At 49.4% G+C, this 27,308-nt stretch overlaps 1 protein-coding gene across 7 annotated transcripts in view; it reads right to left on the minus strand.

Moving 5' to 3' along the window:
* The window catches only part of CTIF (cap binding complex dependent translation initiation factor), a 296,266-nt gene that overhangs the window by 25,773 nt on the left and 243,185 nt on the right, over positions 1–27,308 (minus strand). For all 7 annotated transcript variants that reach the window (XR_006963284.1, XM_047086231.1, XM_047086233.1 and 4 more), the window contains one exon: positions 14,434–14,589. Coding sequence is in view for 6 of the 7 variants with exons in the window: in XM_047086231.1 (XP_046942187.1) it covers positions 14,434–14,589 (156 nt within the window). In the remaining variant the exon portion in view is untranslated. The remainder of the gene's footprint in view (positions 1–14,433; positions 14,590–27,308) is intronic.

The following is a 27,308-nucleotide window of genomic DNA, read 5'->3' on the forward strand; positions in this document are numbered from 1 at the left end:
ACTCTGAGACTCGAGGGGCATCTAGATTGTTTAGGAATCCAGAATGGTTCCCCAAAGCCTGAAGATTCTAGAAGCTAGCCCCCAGACCTGTGCTGTCCCCTACAGTAGCTACCAGCCAGCCACATGCCGTCTTGAAATGTGCCTCCTCCGAACTGAGAGGTGCTTTAAGTGTAAAGCACACAGTGGATTTCAGACTTAGTACAAACAAGAAAAATGTATTAAAAAAATCTCATTGATACTTTTTAATATTGATTAGATGCTGAAGCAGCCATTCTTTGGATATACTGGATAACATAAAAGATATTAATTTCACCAGTTGCTTGCTTTATTTATTTATTTTTAATTTTTTTTTTACGTTTATTTATTTTTGAGACAGAGAGAGAGCATGAACAGGGGAGGGTCAGAGAGAGAGGGAGACACAGAATCTGAAACAGGCTCCAGGCTCTGAGCTGTCAGCACAGAGCCCGATGCGGGGCTCGAACTCACGGACTGTGAGATCGTGACCTGAGCCGAAGTCAGTCGCCCAACCGACTGAGCCACCCAGGCGCCCCCCAGTTGCTTGCTTTAAAATGCAGTTACTAGCAAACGTGCAAGGGCACAGTGGCTCACATTATATTGTACTGGACGTGTCGCTGCCTAGTTGCGATTGTGTTGGGACTGTTTAGGGCTAAGTAAGGCTGCCATTGTCCTCGACATCTGTGACTGAGGGTGTCCTTCCCACCCCCCACATGCTGTGTTCTCATCTTCTTCCCGACCCTCACCGAAGTCTCCTGAGCCCTGCGCATCCATCCTCCTTACTCGTTTTCCTCCCCAAGGGGGAGGTGGGGGACGGAGGCCCTGCTACTCTGCCTGCACCACCCCCCCCATTTCCCCCGTGCCCATAGGTGCTCACTCAATGCCCCTCCATCACCCTTTCCCCACGACTATCGATCCGTGAAGCCGAGCTACGAGCCCACCCTGACTTCTCAGGATTGTGGCTCGTGGGATTCTGACCTGGGACACACTAATTCAATCTCACATGAGGCCTGGCAGACTGAAGTCGAGAAACGACCACTTAATTAGAGCAGAGCAAAGCGTAGGGACAGAATGCAGGCAGCTTCACCGGCTGACAGTAGTTTCTGCCCATTCGCTCATATTGTAAGCACAGATTGCTTCCTCTGAGTCTGATTTGGGGCGAGCGTTTCTCTTCCTCTCCCACTCTGACCTCCTCTCCAGGAACGGCTACCAGCCAGCCCCACGCTGCCGGCTCACCTTGCCTCTTCAAGGCTTCTGGATTTATTTCCCCTGAGAGATCTGTCCAGATTAACTCTAGAAGGGTTATCTGGACAGAAGGTAATCTGTCTCCTGCTTTGCTCAGTCTAGACATTCTATTTCATTAATTTATTCAACCAGTATCCACCGAGCACCTACTCTGTGCTGGGCACTGTTCTAGTCCCTGGGGATACAGCTGTGAAGAGAATAGACACATTCCTTGCCTTTAGAAAGCTTCCATTTCCATGCTAGTCGGGGAGAGAGAAAACAGATTCACACAGAAAACTCTAAGGTGGAGCCAGATCCTGGTAAAGGCTACGGAGAAGAAGAAAGCAGGCTGCAGGGGTGTGAGGGTGGTGAGCGAGGGTCTACCCAGGACTGACCAGCTGAGACCTGGAAGGGTGCCGGGAAGAAGGGCATTCTCCCCGAAGGAAAGGCAAGGGCAAAGGCCCTGAGACTTATTTTACTGTGTTCCTTCACAGTTTTGCTTATTAAGAAGCACTTCATTTATATGATACAAATATGCTGCTGACTGATCCCATTATTTCATGTCTTTTGTTTTTCATGTCTTTATTTTGTGTGACCTCCCACAGGGAAGGGAGGAAGTCCACTCGTAATTGGCAAATCTACTAAACCCCATTTAATCTGCATCCCAACAAGGAACCAAGGACCCGAGACTATACGATGCACGAATTTGTCTGGCTCTGAAGTCCACCTCCTTCCCCAGCACCCTTCTTTGCCAGTTACAAGTAAGGGGAACCCTGGAGGTTTCTTCTTTTAGGGCCTGGCCCAGGCCACCTGTAAGCTGCTACTGATCATTGCTGGCGGCCGTGATAATGGAGCCACCAAGGGATTCTAGAAAAGAGAAAAAAGGTGGTTCCTAACAGCATCTGGCCCAGATGTACAAGTGCTGCTCACACATTATTTACATCTGAGGTGGGGACAGCAGCCAGTGGGGTATCATCAGATGGGCCTGAGAGCTGGAGCAGGTTAAGGAAGATCAGCGTGGGTCCTAGGGGGAGTTGCATGTGATCTGTGCACCAGCTCCCAGGACTGGGTGCTTCCCTTTTCCCCTTCTCTCTAGCAGACAGCAGTTCTGCGAGGGGAGGGACCACGTCATATTCATGCCCCAGCTCAAGCAGCCAGCCCAGCACTTCGCGCTCCTATTGCCTGGTACAGGGTACCTGGAATGAAGTCTGGGCAGGGCTGGGCTGTGCAAACCACGGGGAGACACTGGAGCGGGGCAGCGGGTGGGGGCGGTGGCGGGCATCCAGGAGGCCAGGATTCAAGGGGCCACTTACCTGGAAGTCGCCACTGGGGGTGGGAGGGGAGGGTGGGAGGAAGGCATCTTACTTAAAAACAAACAAACAAACAAACAAACAAAAAACAAAGGTCAGAGGATTTAAAAATGTAGACAGAGGCACGTGAATAGGTGCAGATGCGTGCGTATCCTGTACACACAACTCCAGCCAGAAACAATGTATCCTCCCTCCACGGTCCACTCGCCAGTTTAGAAAAAGTGCGCAACCCCGCCCCTCCCCACCAAGGCCTTCAGCCCCTCCAGGTCCCCGCCTGCCTCCTGTGCGCCTCTGCAGAAAGCAGGGGCCTCTTGAAGTTCAGACATTAATTACTGAGTTAGAATATTTTTCAGAATTACAGGCATGGCCCCAGGAGATAAGAGGGAGGAGGAGGTGAGCGCGGAGGGGCGGGGCCGCGGAGGCGGGTCTGGAGGCGGGGGCGGCCGCGGGGAGCGGCCCCGCTCCCCAGCCCGCAAGGCCAGGCGCCCCCTGCAGGCGGCGCGGAGAGCGGGAGTGGGGGTTCGGCACCGAGGCCCAGGGCTGGCCCGAGGGGGCGTCCGCGGGAGGGGAGGCGTCTCACCTCCCTACCCGAGGCCTTAAACGTGGAATTCCTGCTAGAAAAACGGTCACGTTAATTAAAACTGTTTTCGGCGAAGAGGAGATAAGACCAAATCCGTCCCCTTGTGTAATTAGGAGGTTTGGTGGCGCTGACTCCCTGGGAGGGAACCGGAAGGGCTGGCAGCGATTCAACATCGCCCTTCAAGGATGCCGAAGATCTGATGTTTATTAAAAACGGCTCCCACCTTATATGTGTAAGGCTAGCCCGTTCTAAGAGAGGAGCTGCATATTTTGGAGAAAATACCCAAAGCTTGCAACACCACCACTTTCCAAAAGGGAATTGAAGAGATGTCTTCCTGAAGCCACGCTGAGATGGGTTTGGAAGTCTCTTGAGTTTTTAGACCGTTTAAAAACGGTTCTGGCGTGGAGACTGGTTTCCCTTTGGAAACCAGTGTCTGGTGGAAGCTGGTATTTTTATAACTCCAGGCTCTCTATCAGATCCTGTGTTACCATGGTTGCTAAGGGGAACACTGGCTTCAAATTTCACATTTCAGTTTGCAGAGCCTGGCTAAGGAAGTAGAACAGTTAGAGGGTGGGGGCTGGGGAGGGGTCTGGGAGTGGTGGTAGGGAGGGGGGAGACTGGGTTTTATCTCGCTGGGGGCCAGGATCCCCAGCTTCAGGGGAGGCATGCCAGCCTGTGGGTATGTGGTGGGGGCTTGGAGCAGGTCAGGGGCATCACACCGGAGTGCCTTGGCCGCCAACTGGAGGGGGGGGGGCGACAGCTTTGGAGGGGACAAAACTGTGGGAGTTATTTCGGCAGAGGTTACAGGAATGGTTGCTTAAGCTGGGGTATTCATAGCAGCAGCTGTTGGACCTGGAGGAGCTCTGCAGCTAAACCAGTGCCCAGGGGCTGTGTACCTGCCCCAGGAAGGCTACATTCTCAGAGGAACATTCCAGGCAGGGTCTGTGCCTAAGATTAGGGCTGGAATAAACTGTTCACGGAGGAGGGTTCTCTTGAATTTTCAAGCTTCCTTCCAGCCTGTCACTTCCTGCTTAGTCTTTTTGATCGAGGGTTACAGCAAGAAATTAAAGACAAGGGGTTGAGGATTGTTCTTTGCTGAGGTGCCCTCGCCAGATCTCCCGGTCTCATCTGCGTCTGGGCTCCCACCGTCCTGCGTCCCACCTCACCTCATTTTGAGCACTGCATTGTGCACAGAGTTACCCTTGAGGCCCTCTGGCTAGGAAGAGCCCAGGTTTATTTGACTTTGCTATTTCAGCTTATTTCTATCTGCACGTGTGTGTAGGAGACCTTTCAGTTCAATAAGGAAGGAGCGTTTTTCTCAGCGTTTTTTGAATGAGCAAATAAACTCTTTTATGCCTTCCATAGTGTTGCTCTCTGGCTTCAAAACTCTTGGAGGTTTTCAGTATCCTCTGGCGTGTCCCGGGAGCCAGCGCGGGCCCAGGACTCACCCATCAGACCCATCTTTACCGCGCTGACACAGACGGGCCGCATTTATTCTGGCCCCCGTGCCTCTGTTTACTTTTCTTCCCGGGGGCCTCTCTCCTTTCTCGCCAATACCTGTCCGAAAGCCCTGGCTTCCCCTCCCCTTTGCCCCCAGCAGCTGCCCACACCTCTAAGGTCCCCCCTGCCCTTGCATTTGCGCAACCCGTCATCAGTGTTCACGGCTGCTTCATTTCTGTGGATTCGGTCACCGAGCGGGTCGTCAGCCCTTTGGAGGAGGATCACTTCACAACTTATACTCCCTCCTTCCAGTACCACTAGGAAACTCTGCAGTGCAGAAGAGAAAAGTAGCATCGTCTCAAACCAAATCACCGCTTCCCGAAGGAGCGGAGAGTCCCGGGCAAAATGTACTTGGGGTTACAGAACTAGGCGAGACCCAACTTACCCGCAGGTACCAAAGAGAGACTGAAATGATTTACAAGCAACCCAGAAGAGGTCATGAGGCATTCATACAACCACCTGGCAAAGAACGTGTCCAGAGAACACGCGTAGGCCGCCTTGTGTAGACACGCATTGCCCAGGATGTTACAGGAGGAATAACTCAGGGCGGGGTGGGGACATGGCGGGAAGTGAACCCGGCCTTGAAGGTGGGCAAGAAGTCAGGCAGGAGGAGGAGGGAGATGGGGCTCCGGGAGGAGAAATGCAAGGGACCCTCGGTGGAGCTGTGGTGGGGACAGCGGCTGGAGCCTCAGACGGCTCATGTGAGGCTCTCTAGGAATGGGGGGCTGTGTTCGATTGTGGGGGGGGGCCCAGGTGCCCAGTTAGGAGACTTGGACAGTGCGTTCCGGGGTGGTCTGTGATGTGATACTTCTCTGGAGCAATGCTTGGAACACGGTTTGCTTTCAACAGTGGTACACGACAGTGCAGCTCACCAAGGGGCTGTCGTGCATTACTTGCTTGTATTTGACGCCTTAAACCTGCAGGGTGAGTGTTAGTCCCATATTCCCATGTTACAGATAGAAAGTTGAGGTTCGGGGGCGCCTGGGTGGCGCAGTCGGTTAAGCGTCCGACTTCAGCCAGGTCACGATCTCGCGGTCCGTGAGTTCGAGCCCCGCGTCGGGCTCTGGGCTGATGGCTCAGAGCCTGGAGCCTGTTTCCGATTCTGTGTCTCCCTCTCTCTCTGCCCCTCCCCCGTTCATGCTCTGTCTCTCTCTGTCCCAAAAATAAATAAACGTTGAAAAAAAAAAAAAAAAAAAAGAAAGTTGAGGTTCGGACACATTAAAGAATTAGGTGAGGGGCACCTGGGTGGCTCAGTTAGTTGAGCGCCGTCTCCGGCTCAGGTCATGCTCTCACGGTTCATGAGTTCGAGCCCCGCGTCGGGTTCTGTGGTGACAGGATCTTGGTGTCTCCCTCCCTCTCTCCCCCTCCCCCACTCGTGCATGTGCTCTCTCTCTCTCTCTCTCTCAAAAATAAAATAAACATAAAACAAATTAAAGAATTAGGTGAAAGCCCCACAGGCTAGGAATGGCAGGGCTGGGATTCAAACTCAGGTCTCTCTGGCTCTTCCGGCGGTGCTCTTCCCACAGTGCTCTCTGGCTGCCAATGGCTGCTCACTAACTGCACCTAAGATGCAGCGACTGGTGTCTCTTAACCTTGGCTGCACGCTGGAATCACATAGAGGGATGAAATCTTTTTTTTTTTTTTCCCCTCTCAAACCTCATCCCCAGAAAGTTTGATTTACTTGGCTGAAGTGGGGTTGGAGGGGCGGTCTGAAAAATTTGTAAGTTTTTAAAAGCTCCCCAAGGTGCAGCAGGGTCAAGAGTCCCGGGTCGCATGGGGAATAATTTCAGATCTCCGCTCCCCTTAGGGTCCATCGGTATCCCGGGCACAGTGGACCTTGGCCTCTTCTGGCCATACTGGGCCCTGCCCCGGCCCCAGCTGGGTAGCTGAATGAGGCCCCATCTCCTGCTCTTGGGAAGGGAGGAACAGTCCCACTGGAAAGGTACCTCCGAAGAATGTTCTGCTCGACTCTCTCAGCCCTGTGAAATAGCAGAGGATCTCCACCCACACCCACTTCATCTCAGCCTTTTCCGAGGTCAGATTTCCCCTGGAGCCAAAACAATGTGAGCAATTGAATGCACGCTCACGCAAAAAGTTGAAAAAGTGGCTCTCTCATTGTTGCATGGGGCAATTTCATTTCCTGAGAAGCTGGACTTGCTGCCCTCTGTGTTCTCCTCCCCAGCCTGTGCCTGCCGGCCCCTTCCAGGAGCCCAACCGGTTGCATCCTTGAGGGTGGGGTGTGTGCCCGTCGGAGACACCCCTCAGAGGCACCTGCCCCCTCCCTGCCCTTCCTCTGGAAGAGGCAGGGAGGGGCGGATGGGGTTTCTGGGGCCTGGAGGGAAGGAGAGCAAGGGAGCCAACCATAGGGAGGGGGTCAGAGGGAGGTGCAGAGGGATGAGAGATTCCTGGCACAGGGCAACCCCCTCCCTTTCTCCTTTCCTCCACTCCTGACCTCTGGCTATGGCTGCCAGACTCAGAAGAGCGCAGGAGGCTGGGAGTCACGGGTAGAGATGGGCTGGGGGATCGGAATGGAGACAGAAAGGCCGAGAGGGAGTGGGCAGAAGCAGGCCCCTAGTGCATGGGGAAAGTTTGCTCAAAGGAAACAGAAGTAAGGGGTTAAAAGCCACCCCAGCATTCCCTGCCAGAGGAATTTTTGATGAAGCTTTTGAAGCGAGGTGCCCAGGGAGAAGCCTTCAATGGTATCTCGGAACAGTTTGACAAGATCACCATTGGGTCATAGAGGCGACAGCAGAGTGGAGCGAGCCAAGAGTGTTGTAGGGTCAGGAAAAGGGTGTGAGGAGAGGACCCTCCCTGCCCCCCCCCCGCCCCCAACCAATTAAATGGTTGGCACGTTGGCTCCAGCTGAGATGGGAGATGACGACACCCTTAGCTCAGGCCACAAACACTAATTATACCCTCCTGTGTGGGGCCCTGGCAGTCACAGTTTGGCTGAGGGCCTCAGCAGGATGAAGGGGTCCTTAGAACGCTCCTGGAAAACAGCTTGAGGGATGCCTTACCGTTTCTTTGGGCCTTCTTTGATTTCATTCATTAACATTTTTCAGTTTTCAGTGGGTAAGTCTTTTACTTCCTTAGTTAAGTTTATTCCCAAGTATGTTACTCTTTCTCATGCTACTGTAAAGTGAACTGTTTTCCTCATTTCCTTTTCAGGTAGTTTGTTATCATAGTGTCGAGAAATGCAGTTGATTTTTTGTATATTGATTTTGTGCCTGGCAACTTTACTGAGTTCATTTATTAGTTTTAACCTTTTTTAAATTTTTTGGTAGAGTCTTTAGGGTTTTCTTTTTTCTTTCTTTCTTTCTTTCTTTCTTTCTTTCTTCTTCTTCTTTTTTTTTTTTTTAGAATCTTTAGGGTTTTCTATATACAAGATCATGCTATCTGCACATGGAGACAATTTTGCTTCTTCTTTTCAATTTGGATGTTTTCTATTTCTTTTTTCTTGCCTAGTTGCTGTGGCTAGGACTTCTAATACTATGTTAAGCAGGAGCGTTAAGAGTGGACACCCTTGTCTTGTTCCTGATCTTGGCGTGGAAGATGTAATATTGTTAAAATGTCCAGACCACCCAAAGTGACCTACATATTCAATGCAATCCCTATCAAAATTACAGTCGCCTTTTTTAAAGTAATAGAACAGACAATTCTACAATTCATATAGAACCACAAAAGATTCACATAGCCAAAACAGTCTTGATACAGTTTGAAAACGAACGTGTCAGGAAGCACTACACATCCAAATTTCAGAATATATTCCAAAGCTATGGTAATTAAAACATACGTATAGACCAATGGGACAGAACTGAGAGTCCAGAAATAAATCCATGCATATGTGGTCGACTGACCTTCCGCAAAGTACCAGGAACACACAATGCGGAGAGGATAGTCTCTTCAACAAATGGTGCTGGGAAAACTGGATATCCACATGCCAAAGAATGAAATTGGACTCTTACACCACACACACACACAAAAATAACTTCAAATGTATTAAAACTTCAGACCTGAAACTGTAACTTGTCAAAGAAACCATAGGGGAAAAGCTTCATGACATTGGTCTTGGCAGTGATTTCATGGATAGGACATTAGAAGCACAAAAGCAAAAACAGACAACTGGGACTACATCAAGTGAAAAAGTTTCTGCACAGAAACACACGCACGCATGCACACACACACACACACACACACACCACACACAACAGTGAAAAGCAACTTACAGAATAGGAGAAAATATTTGCAAACCACATATCTGAATGGGTTAATTTTCAAAATATATAATATATAATAACCTGGATTGAAAAAAATGAGCTAAGGACTTGAATGGACATTTTTCCAAAGAAGACATACAAATGGCCAACAGGCATATGAAAAGGTGCTCAATGTCACTAATTATCAGGGAAATGCAAATCAACACTGCTTCACATCTGTGAGGAGGGCTATTATTACTATTAAAAAAAAAAAGACAAGTGTTAGAGAAATAGCTATTCTGAAAGACAGTTAAACAAGAAGCTAAAAATAGAACGACCATATTATCCGCAATCCCACTCTGAGTATTGATCTAAAAGAACTGAAATCAAGATCTCGAAGAGACATTAGCGCTCCTGTGCTCACTGCGGTAGCCAAGATGTCAGAACGACCTACATGTCCATTAACAGATGAGCAGATTTAAGAATGTGGTATACCCATACAATGGAATACAGTTGAGCCTTGAACGCAGGGGTTAGTGGCACTGACCCCCTGTGCAATCGAAAATCCACATATAATTTTTGACACCCCCAAACTTAACTAATAGCCTACTGTCGACCAGAAGCCTTACCAATAACATAAACAGTCAATTAATGCATATTTTGTATGTTATAGGCATTATACACTGTATTCGTACGATAAAGTAAGCCAGAAGAGAGAAACTATTACTAAGAAAATCCTAAGAAAGAGAAAATACATGTACAGAGCTGTACTGTAAAAACTCTGGATGTAAGTGGACCCCCAGGGTCCAAACCCACGTTGTTCAAGAGTCCACTGTACTATTCCACTTTATAAAAGAAGGAAATTCGGCAGTATGGGACAGCCTGGATGAACCCGGAAGACATTATGCTAAGTGAAACAAGCCAGTCACAGAAGGACAAATACTGCATATTTCTACTTGCACAGGGTATTTAACATAGTCAAACTTGTAGAAGCAAAGAACAGAATGGTGGAAGCCAGAGGCTGGGAGCAGAAGGGAGTGTGAGCTGCTAATCGCCACGCACAAAATTTCTGTTATGCCAGACGGATAGATTCTAGAGATCTGCTGCATGGCATTGTACCTAGAGGTTAACAATAACTGTAATGTATACTTAAGAATCTGTTCAGAGGGTAGGCTACATATTAAGTGTTCTTATGACAATAACATTTCATTAACATTAAAAACATTTAAAAAAGAGGGGCACCTGGCCGGCTCAGTCGGTAGAGCATGTGACTCTTGATCTTGGGGTTTTAAGTGTGAGCCCCACGCTGGGTGTAGAGATTACTTAAAAAAAATGTTAAAAAACAAAGAAAGAAAGAGCTCACGAAGCAAACATGAGCAGTAAACAGGAGGGCAAGGAGGTTCCTGCACCTTCCAGGCACCAATTATACCCTTCAATCACTTTGAAAACCACCTTGGCACAGCCATTTGCGCTTAGACAATGAAAAGTGCTCACTGAACATGATTCTTCTCCATCCCTCAAAGAGAGATCTGATCGGCGCATGTTATTTATGGCAAAAGCGGAATCAATTCCATGATGGCCTATTTGGCTTCCGCTGTGTAGCAGGCTCTGGGCTAGGGACCGAGGAGAGAGAAAGGTGCTTCATGAGGCAGGAGCAGAATGTCAAGAGCAGAGAGAGACTCCAGCAGTCAGACCTAGATTCCGAAGCAGACTCTGCTGTGGGGCCCGGAGCAAGCTGCCTGACCTCTCTGTTCTCTAGCAACCGGGGATGATAATCTTCAGAGTTAAAAGAGAAAAGAATGCATCATGTGCTTGGGACCAATGCCTTTCACTGTGCTGTTATCATGACTAAATACTAAATTGCTAAATAAATTAAATACTAAATTACCCAATACTAAAATACTAACTAAGGCACCACAGAAAGGCTGGAGCCTCAAGAATGGAGTGCAATGCCTCGTTCTTGGGAGCTGTCCCTGTGCTCTGCTGGGGGTGGGGGTGGGGACTTCCCAGAAGAAGGGACTTGGGCTGGGCCTGGGAAAAGGTGTTATGGCCACGAAGAGAGAGACTCCAGGGATGGAGTCCAAGGTCTCAAGCTTGAGTAACTGAGAGAACAGTTAATTCAACTAGGTCAGAGTGTGCAAGGAAAGGCCCAGGGACTCCCTCCAGGGCAGGGTGCCTCTCAGAGCCCTCGGTGGCCTCCAGTCTGAAGGGGCTTTGGGGCCAAGCGCACACTCAATCTTAAAGGGGCATGGGGGTCAGTGAGCCCCGGGTCCAGCGAAGGTGGCCTCTGTGAGCTGAGGACCCCAAGGTTGTGGTAGGGCTGTGATGATTTTCTTCCTCTTAGGTTTGTGCTAAATGAGACTTTTCACACCAAGATGGCCCATGGGTCTGTGTTTTATTCAGGAGCTAGAGGAAAGGGGAGGAGGAGAAGCCATGGAGGTGTGCAGAAGCAGGGGATACAATGGGTGGCCCATGACTGTAAGAAAAGGCAACTGGGTGAGTTCTGGGGCTGCTGCCTGGCTGCGAGGGGGCAGGAAGTAAGGGTCTGGGCCCACACCAGGACCTGGACTGTGCAGGAAGGCCTTGGGGAAGAGCTCTGGCCACATCTTGTTGGAGGGGCTTGAGGCATGACCTGGATGTGTCTAGTGGGCAGCCGGCAATGTGGGCCTGGGGTGGTTCTGGGAATTGGGAGGACCCAGGGTAGGGGTGGGCCCAGTAGATTTGGGGTCGGCCATCTGCATGGCCTCAGGGGAATACCCTAAGCTCTTCCACGGAGAGAGAGGCAGCAGCAGTGGCTTTGGCTTCTAGAAACTTCTTAGAGCTGGCCCAACCTGCTTTGGGAATGTCAGTCAGGCCTAGGTATGAGTGTGTGTGTGTGACAGATAAGGTAGGGGGGGCAGCAACAGATTCTGCGAATTCAAGTGTCTATCTCCAGGGAGCTGGCAAAGGCACAGGGCCCCCCTTCATGCCCCCATCTTTTCTTAAGGCCCTGTTTTAGGGAAGCTAAGTTCTCTATTTATTGGAAAGAGCCCTAGATTGGTCGGTGAGAAGCTCCAGGCCAGCCCTGGCATTGACTGGTTCTGTGTCCCTCTGGGCAGGGCTCTCAGCCTCTGTGTCCCTTTAAGATTGGGCATGTGCCCAGTCCTAAGTCAGCCTGGAGGACACCCAGCTCTCTGAAAGCCACCGTGCCTAAGAACAAGTCCCTTGGGCATTTCCTTCCACACCCTGACCTACTTGTCCTGGTGCTCTTAGCACCCACTCCACACCGTGTCTTTCTCCCTAAACCCCTTCAGGGCCAGCGGCATGATCCCGCTCTACAGGTCAGGAGCCAAGGCTCAGGGCAGGTGAGCTCTCTCCTGAGATGGAACGGCCGAAAACCGGCAGAGGCAGGATTTGAGCCCCGGCCTGGTGCTCTTGAACCACCTCACCGTGGGCCCCGAGCAGACAGCTTGGAGCACGGGGCTCCGGTTTCCTCTTTTCACAAAACGGTGAAAGCCACAGATGAACTATGTACTCTTCAAGTTTACCGTGAGCGTGGCAGGCACTTTTGGGTTTGTGACACCGTCCTGAAAGGTTCCATGTACCCAACAAGCGTGCATTAGGGGAAGCTCCTCGGTTTCTGCGCAGATCTCCTGGAACCTTCCGGATCTCACACCCGAAAGTTCGCGCTACCTCAGGCGGTGTTAGAAGCGTCCTGGCAGCCAGGGCCGGCGCTCGGCTGTAGCCCTGCCTCCTGCTGCTCGGGGAAGCAGGTGATGGCAACACCAGGAGGTGCCCGGATCACGCAGAGGGAAAGTGTCGGGGCAATCCAGGTCACTGCCCTCGAACAGCGCTGCTCCCTGCCTTGAGCTGGGCTGCCAGGGGCACAGGGCAACTCAGGCAGGGGTGGGAGGACCCCAAGAGGCCATCCTGCTTCCAAGAGGGCCGCCTTCCAGTCACCCCCGAGGGATGGCAAATGCAAAGCTATGGCCTCTCGAAGTTTGCGACGCTTTGAGAACGACACACGGTTGGAAGAGGCCGTTTTCTGATTCTGAGAAAGAACTGTGAAACCAGGCGCGGTCGTTAAGAAGTATGTCTGGCTACGAGACTGATGGGTTTCTAAGGTGCCCGGGGGAGGTCCGCGTGCTCTGCTCTAGCCAGCGTCTGCACCGCCTGGGGCGAGCACCCTGCTCCCTAGAAGTGGATGCTTCCAAGACATTCACAAATACCCCTTCCTTTCTCTTACACTGCTCTATTATCTTCTTCCTTTCAAAAACACAAAAAATGTCCCTGGACGCCACCCCTCCCCTGTAGGTGACAGGTTCCTCTTTCCCTGTTGCCTTTCACAGAAACACTTCTCCAAAGACTTGTCCGCACGCACGTCCTCACCTCCACTGACTCCGCAGCGTGGCCTCACGTGGCGTCCGTGCTCGCCCCACTGACACCACGGGCCCCCGACCTCCTTGTTGCTAAACCCCGGCCGCTTCTCTGGCTGGTCGGATTGACCCCCCCCCGCCGCTCCCGAGGCTGCTCCTCCCTAGGTCCCAGGGCCGCTGCTGGGAGTGGGAGGGGGCAGCACATGTGACGGGTTGGCACCAGCTCCCGGTGGGATCATTCTCAGCCCTCCTTGGAGCCTCCTCTGACCCGCGCCCTCCTGGCTGGCCTTCCCGCCTCCTGGCCACTCCTCCATCTACCCCCACTCCGTGGGTCACCCCCTCTGGTCCCCCGCCTGGAGCACCAGGTGCACACTGTCACTTTACACGACGCTCAAGTCCATGTCCCCAGGGATCCCGATGGCTTCCTGATCTCCAGACACTTCTATCTGAGCAACCGCGGGACAGCTCCCTGGTGACTACGAGGTCACCCAAACAGAAGAAGACGACTCCTGGTTTTCATCCCCACTGTGTTTTTCTTCCAGGCCTTCCCATCCCAGAAAATGGCACCACCAGGCCGATGAACCAGGAGCCCACGTCCCTTCCTCCTTTCCCCGAAATCTCACGTCAGCAGGTCCCGTCGGTTCCAACTCAAAAACACAACTGGAATACAGTCCCCCTCCACACCATCACGGCTGGGTTCCGAGCCACCACCCTGTCACCAGACAACACCAACGGCCCCGTAAGGCGCTCCCGGCTTCTGTGTTTGTCCCTTCCAATTCTGGCCCCCGGGCGTAACCAGGGTGACCTTCTGCAGTGGTAGGGCAGGCCGCCCCTGACCGGTACCTGGTAGGGCAAGGCCACCCCTGACCTCTTGCTTCTCAAAAGCTTCTCGGCAATTCTTGTTTATTTCTTTTTTTTAGGTGAAATTTAGAAGCAAATAATTCAACGGCAAACCAATCCAGACCAAAGATCTACTCATTCAGTTCATACTTCCTGGAGGCCTCCTCCCTACAGGCAGCGTTCTAGATTGTGAGGTCTGAGTTAACAATACTTCCCTTTGGACGGCTCTTGCCCTTTATACAAACCGAGTAAATTACAGCCTGGCTTTCGTAAACAGAAGCCCGGGGACTTACGTTTCTCTTTACCAAGTGATTGATCGCGCGGTAAGTGGTACGGGCCCCGTAGCTTTCCCCGGGCATCCGGGTTTTGCTTACAGACATTCCAAGGTGACGTTGTCGGCGCCGGTCGCTTACCTCCCTGAGGCAGGTGTAGATGGGGCAGACGAGCACGCGGAAGGGCTCGCCCGTGCTGCTGCGCATGGTGCCGAACACCTCGCACAGGAAGGTGATGAAGCCAAGCCAGCGCTCCACGTCTTGCTGCTGCAGCTCCTCCCGCACCGTGAAGTCCTTCTGCGGAGGCACAAGAGACCGGGTCAGCCTCGCCAAGGTCAACCCACTCAGCCGTAGTGCCTACCGGCTAAGGGCTAGTCCGAGGCAACTGGTCAACCCCATGCTTTCAGTGGCTGGAGGGTGACTGCTGGGGACTCCAGAGCCACCCTGACCTGCGTCCACAGCGCCTCTTCCTCAGTTTCCAGATCGGGGGCCCGTCAGCCTTGCCTCGCTGACCCCAATGGCGAGGTGGGGGGGTGAGATGAAGGCGAGATGACACCTCTCCCAGAGTCATCGCCTCGCCCATTCCACCCCCTCTGGTTAACCTCCAAAGCATACCCGCCACCTGAGGGAGGGTAACCAGAATATTGTCCTGCACGTTAGCCATTAGTGACTGAGGCCCGTCAGGGCTCTGGCACTGGGCTAGAGACAGCTACAGCCCCTGCCTGCTTAGGGCAAGTAGCAAGATCAGAGGCACTCATTTATCTTCTTTAAAAATAGTATCGCCCCATTGTGTGCCAGGCTCCGTTTTAAGGACTAGGAAATGACATGTTCACTCATAACTGTGATACAAAAATTAAGGTATTAAAGCCACTGGGGACAGGGGGGTCATTCTAGGTGAAAGGTCTTTGGGAGCTCCGAGGCAGAAGTTATCACTTCCAATTGGAAATCAAGGCCACGAAAAAGCTAGGATTCCGACAGGGGTGGGGTGCATCTGGTGGGGAGAAAAACGATGTAGGGGGGGGTAACATGGGTGTTTGGGAAACAGGGAGGTATAACCCAGCCTGGGTCCGGCATGGGTGGCATAGAGAGGACAAAACAGGAGGCAGGCCTGAGAAAGAGGGTGGGGCTAGAGTACGGACAATTGAAACCAGCCAAGGAGCTGCATTCTGTGTGATGGTTGGCAGAGGAGGTTTTGGGGTGTGTGCGTCACGAAAGGCCACCGTCATATCTATGCTCCTTACAAGGTTAATATGGCATGGATATGGAGACCAGACGGAGACCACCGCAAAAGCGCAGGCTGCATGAAACCTGAACTCCCTGGCATTTGTGAGACGAGACTCTGTGGTAGGTTAGATTATATTCAGAAATATATCTCCCCTGCCCCTTGTCTTTGGGTTCGGCCATATGACTTGCTTTGGCCAACAGAATAAGCAGAAGTGACAGGGCGCCGGTTCTGATCCCAGGCCTTAAATGGCCTGATGTTTACTCTCCCATGCTTCTCTCATTGTCATGGGAAGGCCATCCGGGGGCCAGTCTGATGGTCCCAAAGGGAAGATGAGAGACCCACGAAGCAGGGCCCCACCCAGGTCTAGACGAGAGCAGGTGACCCCCAGCCAACTTGGAGGCACATAAGACAAGACAGTAAGGTGTGCCATTAGGATTTCTGTGGGTGTCTGTCGAGCCGCAATGGCTGTCTGATACAGGATTGGCACATTGTCAAGATAAGGAGTCACAAAGCGATGGATTGCAGGGCTGATGGAAAAGGAAGACTCAAAGGTGATACCAAGATTCTGGATCTGGGTGACTGTGCCACCAAGAGGAACGGACACGGGACGGCACACGCTGTAGAATGGGCGGCAGGCCGTTCCCACCGCCCAGTACCCGCCCCCTTGCTCATTTCGGCCGCACATTCTCCTTGCTGCCAGAATCTCACAGAAGACGTGGTTCACGTCTGCGCCTTGTGCGTGACGGAAGTGCCATCTAGAAGCCTAAAAGGGCAGAGGGGGCCGCAGCCTCCTTGGCTGGCAAATTCGGGCTGGGTGAGAAGATCTCCAAGAGACGTCACTCCGGTTTCTGCTTCTGATGAGCCTGGGTCACAGCTTATAATTTCACAGTTTGATCGGTTTAAAGCGTGTGTGTGTTTCAAACAATAGCAACAGCAGCCATTGCCCGTGCACCAGACACTGAGTCAAGTACCCTAACTGTTCATATTCGATCATCACAATGATCCCATGAGGTAGGTCCTATTATTGCCCCATTTTATAGATGGTGAAACGGAGGTTAGAGAAGTTATCCAATTTGCCCATGGCAGAGCTGGGATTTGAACCCAGATCTGCCCGCTCTGGACACCAAGCTTTTCTTCCTCTTCCTTTTTATTTTTATTTTAAAAGTTTTCAGTGTTTATTTTTGAGAGAGAGAGAGAGAGAGAGAAAGAGGGAGAGACAGAGGGGAAGGGGCAGAGAGAGAGGGAGATAAAGTCTGAAGCAGGCTCCAGGCTCCGAGCTGTCGGCACAGAGCCCCACGTGGGGCTCGAACGCACGAACGATGAGATCGTGACCGGAGCTGAAGTCGGACGCTTAATTGACTGAGCTACCCACATGTCCGTAAATGTTTGTATATTTTTGAGAGAGAGAGGGGGAGAGAGAGTGCAAGTGGGGAAGGGCAGAGAGAGAGAGGGAGAGAGAGAGACGGGGACAGAGGATCCGAAGTGGGCCTTGCACTGAGAGCAGGGAGCCCAGAGGGGCGGCCTGGTGGTGTTTTACGTACCTGTGAATGAATACATGACTTTGCCCACCACCCTAGGCCTATAAAGGGCCCTGGACTGCTGTCCTAGAAGTCATGAATCTTTAGGTCATTTCATTCTCATTAGCCTGTGTTTGTCCCACTATATCCTTGTGTGGTCAGAGCAGAGGCAGACATTAGTGTTTTAATGTTCGAATGGGAGAGACTAAGGCACAAAGAGGTTCAAAGACTAGATTGAGGTCACTTAGCATTGGAATCTGAGTAAGAACCTCCGCCCTACCATTGCTCTCGAAATACTGGCCTGAAGGCTCTCAGCCTTGGTTGCACGCTGGAGTCACCTGGAGGAACCTGGAAGCTACAGATGTTTGGGCTCCGCTGCAGAGAGGTTTGTGTCGCTGGCCACGGTGGGGCCAGGACCCTGGTAATCCGTGAAAGCCTCCAGGTGATTCCGTTGTGCAACCGTGGCTGAGAACCACAACTCCCGGCCTTTATAAAGTGCCGACCTGGGAGTCAAGTCGGGGCCCTCTATCAGTGCCTGAGTTATCCTTTCCCCATCTCCCAGAAAAATGCCTGTGCAGGCGGACGTAGAAGAAGAAATCCCCACAACACTGAGAAGGAAGATAACAGTTCACCAACAGACTCCTCACCAGACTCGGGAGGTTGACGCCACTAACTAAAGTGCTGTCATGAAGAAGCTCTTGTTGCCCAGAGCAGCTTAGCCTCCTCCCAGAAGACCAAAGTCAAGGGGTAGATGGGCAGGCAGCTTGGCCTTCAGCCCTTCCCCGTCGGCCCCTGGCTGGTAGGCAGTCTGTGGCTGCTTTCGCACCCCATCCCGCACACCAAGGCAACTCCTACCAGCACTGCTCTTGCCCTGGTCACTAGGGATTCAGGGGCCGAAGGCACCCTGTGTCCTTAGAGGCGCGATACTATCAGGCAAAGCGCTGTCAGTCAGGAAAAGGCTTGGGGCTGTGCATACCAGAAGCCAGAGTTTAAAAAACCGATCACATCTGATCAAAGAACTACAGCTTGACTCGGTTTCCTCCTGGTAATCAGTGGCCCCAAGAGAGGATTCTGTTTGGGGCTGGCAAAACGCACTAGGAATCTGAACACCTGCTAAATACTGGAAATCACACTTGGGGTGTGCACATGAAACCACCCACAGAGAGGAAGACTCGACCGCTGCCACAGCAGACATCGAGAATTCCAAGGATGATCCATACGGCTAACCCCCGAACCAAACTGAGCCTCTGTCATTCAAGGGTAAGGGAAGAGAAAAGCAATCTGCCCTCTATGGGAAAAGCCTGCACCGCAGAACAGGGGCTCGCTACCCTGAAGGCCTAATGGTAATGCATGGCTTTGAAAATGAAAACAAGGTGCCAAGAATAAATAAAGTTAAAATTCAAGTACAAAACATGGTGGGCTTTTAGGTCCCGAAGGGCAATAGCATGGGTTCTGTGACAGGTGGAGGGGCGTTCACAAGTAGGGACCACGACTCGCTAAAAGCCCCAAGCAGAGAGGAAGTGTTAAGATGGGAGCCGGCGTTCGGGGGGGGGGGGGAACCGAATGGGAATGAGGAACACAGTGGCAACATGGGGACGTGAGCCGAAGGCAACAAAGGACGGGATGGGTTCTGCAGAAAAAGTCGTACATAAGACAAACTTGGAAAATAACTAGAAAGCTGAAGATGGATGAAAAGGAAATGAAAAAGGAGAAGACTGAGTGGATGGATGTCTAACCTATGAATTACAGAGGTTTTCAAAAAGGATCCCAGAATAGATGGGATGCAGAGAGCAGAGCGAAACACTTTGAGTTGAAAACCAGAAGTCAAAGAATACACTCTTCGGGTGGAGGGGGCGCACGGCGTTCCGGAGCCTCACCATTGATACTTAGCAGGAGGATTTTCTTTTTTAATTTCAAGAAAAAGAAAAATTCTAAAAACAGCTTTGATCGGGGCGCAGTGGCGGGGGGGGTGGGGAACAGCCCTAGGTTTCTTACAAAGGAACAAAAATGTGGTTGGCCTTACACTTCTGCATTTGATGTTAAAACTCAGAGACACCGAGGCAACATCTTCGTTTGTTTGAGGGGGAAAAGAACACACAGAGCGCCGAGCAAAAGCAGGAGAAATGCATCTTACCTAAGCAAATGTTCTTCAAAGTCCTACCTACATGCTTAATAAGGAAGGAAATTCTGACATGTGCTACAACACAGGTGAACTTGGAGGACATTATGCTAACTGAAATATGCAAGCCACAAAATGACAAATACCGTATGATTCCTCCTCCACAGGTAACTGGAGAAGTCGAAATCACAGAAACAGAAAACAGAATGGTGGTTGCTGGTGGCTGGGGAGAGAGGGGACCGGAGAATTGCTTGATGGGTTAGAGTTTCAGTTCCGTAAGATGAAAAAGTTGTGGAGACTGGTTGCACAACAATGTGACCATAGCTAACGTGATGGAATTGCACACATAGAACCGGTCGAGATGGTAAATTTTACTTATGTGGTGTTTTCTGTTGCCGCAGTGAAAAATAATTTAAAAATGCAAAAGCTTTCTTAAGAGCATGCCCGGCCAACAAAATTTAGACTCAGCTTGAGGAAATCAGAGTATAGCAGGCAGGACCAGAAGTGAAAACTGAAACGAGGGAGACAGACTGATGAAGTTAAAATAAGTAATTATAACTTTGGTTGTAAGATAGAATCAAAAGCCGGAAACAGTCCTTGAAAGAGAAGCTATCTAATCTTTAAATGAAATCTGAATAAGAATCTTATAGTAGTAGTGATTTAATAATCTAAGATTAAATTACTGAAGACTGATAAATACTGGTAGAAAGGAACAGAAGACCGTAAGGCATACACATTTCATAATTTAGACCCGAAGGATTCACAAGCTATTGTGTTTTCCTTAAGTACGGTAAACATAGAAATAGAAGTTAAACTATGACTTTGCAAATATTAAAAGTAAACACTAGTAACCATTGGCCACACTGAAAACAGGATATATAAAATAAATGGATGGGTAAAAATAATGGTGGGAAAATAAAAATAAAATGAAAACACTAGTAAAATCAAAGTAGTTTTCAAGATAACAATAGTTAAGTGAAATAAAAAAGGTTATATATATATATATGTATAATTACATTCATAATAGATAACAAGAAAGATTATATACTACATAGCATCGACTCAAATATATAAAACAAAATCTCTTGAAACATAAGAAAAAAAAGAAGAACAGTATTTGGAAACGAAACCACTGGTATTCCACGGCTAATGGACAAAATTCAATCACTTAGATGGTTTCAATAATGTAATTAATAAGACTAAAGGGAAACTAGCCTCATGTAAGTTGTGATTCACTACAAATTTCCAAGCACAGAAATTCTATTTGGGCCAAGAATTAAGAGCGATAAAAGAACAGCCAATTACTTGGGTGTTTAAAAATAGTCTCCTAAAGAAAGATGGAATGAAGAGATCATCAAATATATGATAATAGATTAGGAAATAGAGAGTTATAAACACTTGCGGGATGGGGTCAAAGCTATAATGAAAGGTAAGTTTATAGTCTTAACTATTTGGGCTATTAAAAAGAGGAAGCAAATACATCATCCAAACCTATTCTGTCCAGTATGGTAGCCACTCGTGACATAGGACTACTGAGTGCTTGAAATGTGGTCATACAAACTGAGATGTGCTGTAAGTGTAAAATAGAGGGGAGTTGTTAAAGACTTAGTATCAAAGAATGTAAATGTCTCATATTTAAAAAAATATCAACTACATGTTGAAATTTTGGATATACTGGGTGAAATATGTTATTAAATTCGAAATCACACATGTGGAGGAGGCTCCTGGATGGCCCAGTCGGTTAAGCTGTCTGATTCTTGACTTTGGCTCAGGTCATGACCTCATGGTTTATGGGATCAAACGCCACGTTGGGCTCTGTGCTGAAGCATGGAGGCTGCTTGGGATTCTCTCTCTCTCTCTCTCTCTCTCTCTCTGCCCCTCCTCTCCCTCCTCTCTCTGTCTCTCTCAAAGTAAATAAGCTTTTATTAACAAGGCTCTAGTAACTAAGGAAATATATGAAAGGACATAATAGAGATAAAGCCCCAAACTAATTAATTAGAAAACAGAGAAAGGAAATTATGTAAAATCAAGAAAGAAGAAACAGAAATAAAGCAGAAATACAACCAAAATATTAAAAAAGATATATAGTAGATAAAAATGTAATAAAAGCTATTTACAACGCTGTGTTGATGATTTGGGGGAAAATGATAAAACAGGCGATGTTAAAAAAATTAATATAACCACACTTTACTTAAAAAAAATCAATAAAAAGGTCAGAAAAGATAAAAATCATGGAACAAAATGAAAAGTTCTGAATTTGGAGGTCTCTAAACTTATGGTTTTTATAGGTAAGTTGATTCAAATTTTCAAAAAATTAGATAGCTGCTCTGCTATGTTGACTGATCTAGAACATAAAAAGATAAGTTTTTCCAGTTTCCTGTTACCCAAATCTCATGATAGTATATTACAAGCAAGCAAGTCTATGGGCTTATCTCTCCGATGTGAGTTGATGTGAAAGTCCTAAATGAAATGCTAGTAAATAGATCGTTATAACCAAGTAGATTTTATGCCGGAAAGGCAAGGACGATTTAGTATTAGGAAATCTATCAACATAATATATTACATCAATAGGCCTAATTAAAAAATTGCAGCAACGTCCATGACCCTTGGAAGGAGATAAAATGATTTGATGTGGTTATGTGTATGAAAAACCCAGGAGAACCCTCTAATAAAGATTCGAATTAAGAAGACAGTTTAGCCACTAATTAATTAATAAGAGTATTTAGACCCAAAATTAATAAACAAAAATCAACAGCTTTTTAAAATAAGATTAACCAGTGAGATATTTTAGTGCACAAAAGCTCCTTTTTTAAAGCAACAAAAATACTTAACTAACATTATTTAGAAATGTGCAAAATTTCTAAGAAGAAAATTGCAAAACCAAACTGAGAGATTCCAGACAGTCTTCAACAAATGAAGAAACACACAATATTCCTTAATGGGTAGATAGCATTATAAAGATGGTGATTCCTTGTGAAATAATTTACAAGCGTAACTTCGGTTTGTACTCCATATTCCAATGGGAACTCTTTGGAGGGACAAGGGCTTAAAACAATAATCCTAAAAGTAATTTGAAAGAGTACAGGAGAAAAGCTAAAATCAGAACAATCAAAATTGCAAAGAGTCATACGGTTTTTCACCTATCCTAAAGCTTTAATTCGAAAGGGTGTGGAACTGACATAAGTAAGAATGGATAGTTAGATCACATAGCCTAGAAACAGATTTGGTATCCATAAGGATTTATCACATGGTCCCCAGAGGACCACAAATCAGTGGCAAAGGGAGCATTAGTCACTCAGGCAACAGTACAGGTACAGCGGTACTGTTGGGAGTTGGGGGGGATAATACTTTAGAGTCTCCCTTCACACTGGGCCCTAAAATGAATACCAGATGGAATAAAGAGGTAAACCTTCAAGGAAAAAAAAAAAAAAAAGAGAGAGAGACAAACCACATGAATTTGAAGAAAATTAGATCGAGAATAAAATTTCTGGATGGAGAAGGGCTTTCCACATTAACACAACAAAGGAATACATCAAAATATTACAAACACACTTAGAAGGCAATTAATAGTCTGGGAAAAAAGTCTGTAATAAATGTGACACAGGGCAACAGTCAGTCTATAAACACCTTGATCAAATTTGTAACACAAGTACTAAATCCCTCATGGACGAATGGGAAAAGGCCATTAAAAGATAATTCACATATGAAAACATAAATTGCTGATAAATAAATAGAAACAAACTAATTAAGTCTCAGTAGCAATCAAATTAATGAAAGAACCATTTTTTTCTACCTTCTATATTAATAAATTAAAAACCGGTAATTGTCAGTGCTGGTGAGGATGCGGTGAGATAGACATTCGTATGCGTGCCGTGTAAATTGGTTATACGTTCCTAAAAAGATCTTAAAATAAGCCTTCAAAGTGTTCTTATTGTTTGATTTAGTGATTGCACTTGGGGATAATTATCATAAGGCAGTATTAATAGTAACAGGAAAAATAAGCTTAACAAGACAAAAATTCAACAACCTAAGTATCCAACAATAGGAGAATGATTAAGTAAGCGATAATCCTTGCACCCATTAAAAATTATGTTTATGAGAAGTTTATAACACCATGGGAAAATGGCTATATCACGTTAAGTGAAAAAACCGAAAGCATAATTGCATGTAATTGCATGTAATCGCATCCACAAATTTTTTAAAAACATTTTTATTTATTTTGAGAGAGGGAGAAAGAGAGAGAGTGTGAGTAGGGAGAGGGGCAGAGAGAGAGAGGAAGAGAGAGCCGGCTCAGTGCCGTCAGCGTGGAGCCCGATGCTGGGCTCGAACCCACGAACCGTGAAGATCATGACCTGAGCCGAAATCAAGCGTCAGATGCTCAACTGACTGAGCCACCCAGGCGCCCCCGTGAAATTTTCTTTGAAAGGAAAAAGATGACAAATATCCAAGGTGTAACAGTCGTTGTTTCTCAATAGTGGATTTATGGATGACCTTTGTTTTTTACTTTTTATTACTTCCTGAATGTTTCTATTTTTCTGTGAACGTTTTGTTTTATAATCAGAAAAGCAGCTCCTTAGGAAGAAATTGGCAGGTTGTGACCCTTTCCCTTGATTTTTTTTGACGAGGACAGCGGAACTCCTGGAGCGTTCTACAAGCTAGCGTTGACTCTCACTGGAAGGGTGGGGAAATGCGTTGTGAACATGCCCAGCTCAGAGGCCACCGAAACCCAGCTGCGTGTCTTCTCTGGGCACACATGTTGTCGGCTGCCGGCTTTTCCTCTGAAACAAGGAGCTCTTTTCTGCCAACCGAAATCGGCCGTCCCCTGGGTCTCAGCTCTGCCTTCAACATCGGCCTCTTGCATCCAGAACCAGCAAGGGGCCTCAGATTGGTGGCAGCCATTTCAAAGTCTGGTATTTGGCTCCAGGTTCTCATCTGCCTGGCAGGCTCCCTCCCAGCAACCCCTAGTGCCTTTCCCCAAACTTTAAGGCTACCATTTAAGCCCTGTTTCCTGCCTAAAACTATTTATTGACGTACTGCTATTTCCTGCACCGGCCACATCAATAAGCCCTGAAAGCCATTCAGTGTCTCAGGTTTCTCAAGGCATTCTGGGAAATTCTTCCCCGCTCTGGATAACCACATGAACTCTGGCATGATAGAGTCCTGTGGTCAAGCCAAAAACAGCTGCGTACAGGCACAGGGGGGAGACACCCCTGCCCCCACGCAGCCACGGCACTGGGGAGATGCCGTCCTGAGCGAGGGGAGGGGTAAGGCATAAGGATCACAGTGTATTCGGACACTTCCTGAAGTCCACGGGCGGCCCCACCGCTCCCTGCAAACTCACCATCATTCCCTTCTCCTTCTTTGAAAACAAACGACCCGGGGAAATGTGCCCATGCACACTCTCCACCCCCAGTGACTCCGGTTGGTTTCTGGGCAGAGAGGTGGCTGGGGCTGCCATCTCCCCAGCGGGGAGGAGAAAGTGCACTCTTATTTACTTCTGGCAGGAAGTTTCTTTTTCCTGGAGAGGCTGGGATGAGACGTGGGAGGGACAGGCATTGAGGAGCTGGTGACAGCCAGCGGCAGTGAGTGGGTCTCAGCCCTTCTCCTCGGCCACTGGCTGGAGGGCTCAAAGAGAGTATTTGATGGAATTCTTTATATTGGAAAGACGAAAAGTCATTTTCGACTAGGAGGTGCTCTATTTTTATTCGGTGCAGGCTGTCACTTCCTTCAGGCTTCTGCTTCAGTGTCAGCCACTCAGGGAGGCGCCCCTGCTGCCGACTCCCTCTCTAAAGTAGCAGTCCCCCCAGAGGCAGGGGAATTCCCAAGCCCAGAGCTGGTCCGGAGAGGAAACTAGAGCCTAGCTAGGTCAATCTCCCGTGGCCTGAGACAGAGAATCCTGGATGTGCCATTTCCTGTCCTTTTCTGGGCTGGGGCCTCCGGGCTCCACGAGACCCCTCTGCAACCTTATGAAAAGGGATTCAGGGAAATTAAGCCACCTCAGGTTGGTTTCAGTGGCTTCGTACCAGAAGAAGTGATGGCTGTAAAAACAGGCCCACCTTCTGTGATTGAACAGTGGATCCCTGGGCTCCGGGCAGGACGGAATGGCACTGGGGGCCAGGCATCAGGGCACATGGCCGGGCCGGGTCGGTAAGGAGAATGGGCTGAGGCTGGGTGGGCATGCCTCCAGCACAGCGCCAGGGTCAGGGGAGGAGAAGGGAGGAAGGGCTATCTGGTAGGCATCTTTGTCTTGGCCAGGCTTCCTCCAGCAGCCCACACACCCTGCCTCTCACACACCCACTTGGGGCAGGATCATGGAAGGATCACCCAGGGCTTGGTGTCCCTCCGACTGGGTCAGAGAGACCTTCTTGGCTTCAAAGAGTGACGCGTGTGGTGTATCTGGCGCACAGTAGGTGTTTAACAAGTGGCGGAGAGACCTCTTGGTCATCGCATCCTGAGTCATTCTGTCCACCAAAGCTGGCCCCGGACCTGGCTGCCCCCCATCCTTCTGGCAGGCTGTGGGTGCAGCCCCGGCCGAGAGGCATGCTCACCAGGCTTCACCCACAGCTGGCCATCACGGCCACACTGTGGCCACGGCTGCTAGTCTTGACTCGGTCTTGTTAGGCGCTGAGGCCTGGCACTGGGGATTCACTCAGTAGTACCTCAGCTCTGCAACAGTGAGACTCTGACCCATAGGTCACTCAGGCTCGGGCCTGAGTCTGCTGTGGCTCCCCATCTTGTCTGGAGGGAGAAGGTGGCCCGGAGGCCAGTGTGAGCACAGAGCTGCAGCCTTTCCCCCCACGACTGGTTGCTTGCCTGGAGTTCTGATATCTGCTGGGCCCTGCACTGCTCCTTGGCTCCGGGCATGTCCTTTCCCACTCCAGGCGGGACTTCTCACTGAGTATCCCTGACTTGCCTGGCCCGCGGACCAGACACCCACCCACATGATGCCAAAGCCCTGGTCACTCTCACTCTCCACTGCTTCACTCTGCTGTGCACTGTTGGGTAGTGATCTCAGCTGGGAGTGACAGAAACCCTCCCAAACCTGCACACGGCCTCAACTGGCTAACGGGAGGGGTGGGGTCCAAGGACACAGCCGATCCACGGGGCTCACGCAATGATGCCAGAGCTGGCCCTCCCGCTCTTGCCTCTGCCTGTCTTGGTTTTGTGCATATTAACCACCTTCTCTCCTGCCAGGGTCTCCCTTTGCGACGGGGAGAGATGGCGGTCAGTAGCTCCCAATCTCTATCATAATGGCTTGTGAGCGGAAGGAAGACAGACCTCCCTGTGTCCTACTGTCCAAACCACAAATCTCAGGGACAGATTCTGATTGGCCCTGCTTGTCACATGACCATCCCTCAGCCCAATCACTGCGGACATGGACATGGGGCTCCCTGATCTGCCAGACCCATGTTGCCAATTTCGTAGCTGGGCAGCTGGGGCGCTACGACTGGTCCCCAGACCACAGATAGAGGAAACAGCTCCCCACTGCAAACACAGATCTGGGTCTGGGACCATCACTGTGGCTTTCGCACATGCCTGAAACTCTCCTGAGCATCATGTCAAATGCCCTGCCTGTTGGTGGGTACTATAGCCCTTTGAGTCCCACTCAAAAGGATGAAGAGAGAATAACATTATTGGATGATCTTGAATCTGCTTGAATCAGTGGAAATGAAAATCGTTCCCCCAATCCCAGCCCTCCAATTATTACTAATAAAAAAAAAAAATCACCGGAGACACTCTCCATCACTGATGGTTCATGGACGGCACTGTGGCTGGGAACAGCCATCAGCCACTTCCAGTTGAATCTAGAACCTTCTGGAGACATTCTCCAAGCCTCCCAGGGTGCGAGCACCTAGAATATCTCTGGCTTGGCAAAATCAGGTCAGGTTGGCTCAGCTCTGCTGATCTGTATGAGGGGGGGCGGGAGCAGCAGCAGCACTGGGGTGCAGTGGGGAGAAGCTGAGAAGTCGGGCTGATTCAGTGGGAATTCTGTCTCACACTTAGGCAGGCGTGAAGCCTCATTATCAGGCGAGGGGGAGCCAGCACCTGCTGTGGCTGTGGCCTTGAAAAGCCCTCAGAAGAGGCTGGAAGTTTTGCTTTCGGCCTGAGGAGGAAGAGAGGGCTGGACTGTTTGACAGACAGGAGTACCGGTGGG

The sequence above is a fragment of the Lynx rufus genome, unplaced genomic scaffold (genome assembly GCF_022079265.1).
Source record: "Lynx rufus isolate CCGP_SWC_20201006 ecotype Redwood Valley unplaced genomic scaffold, mLynRuf1.p SCAF_20, whole genome shotgun sequence".
In the NCBI taxonomy this organism is placed as follows: domain Eukaryota; kingdom Metazoa; phylum Chordata; class Mammalia; order Carnivora; family Felidae; genus Lynx; species Lynx rufus.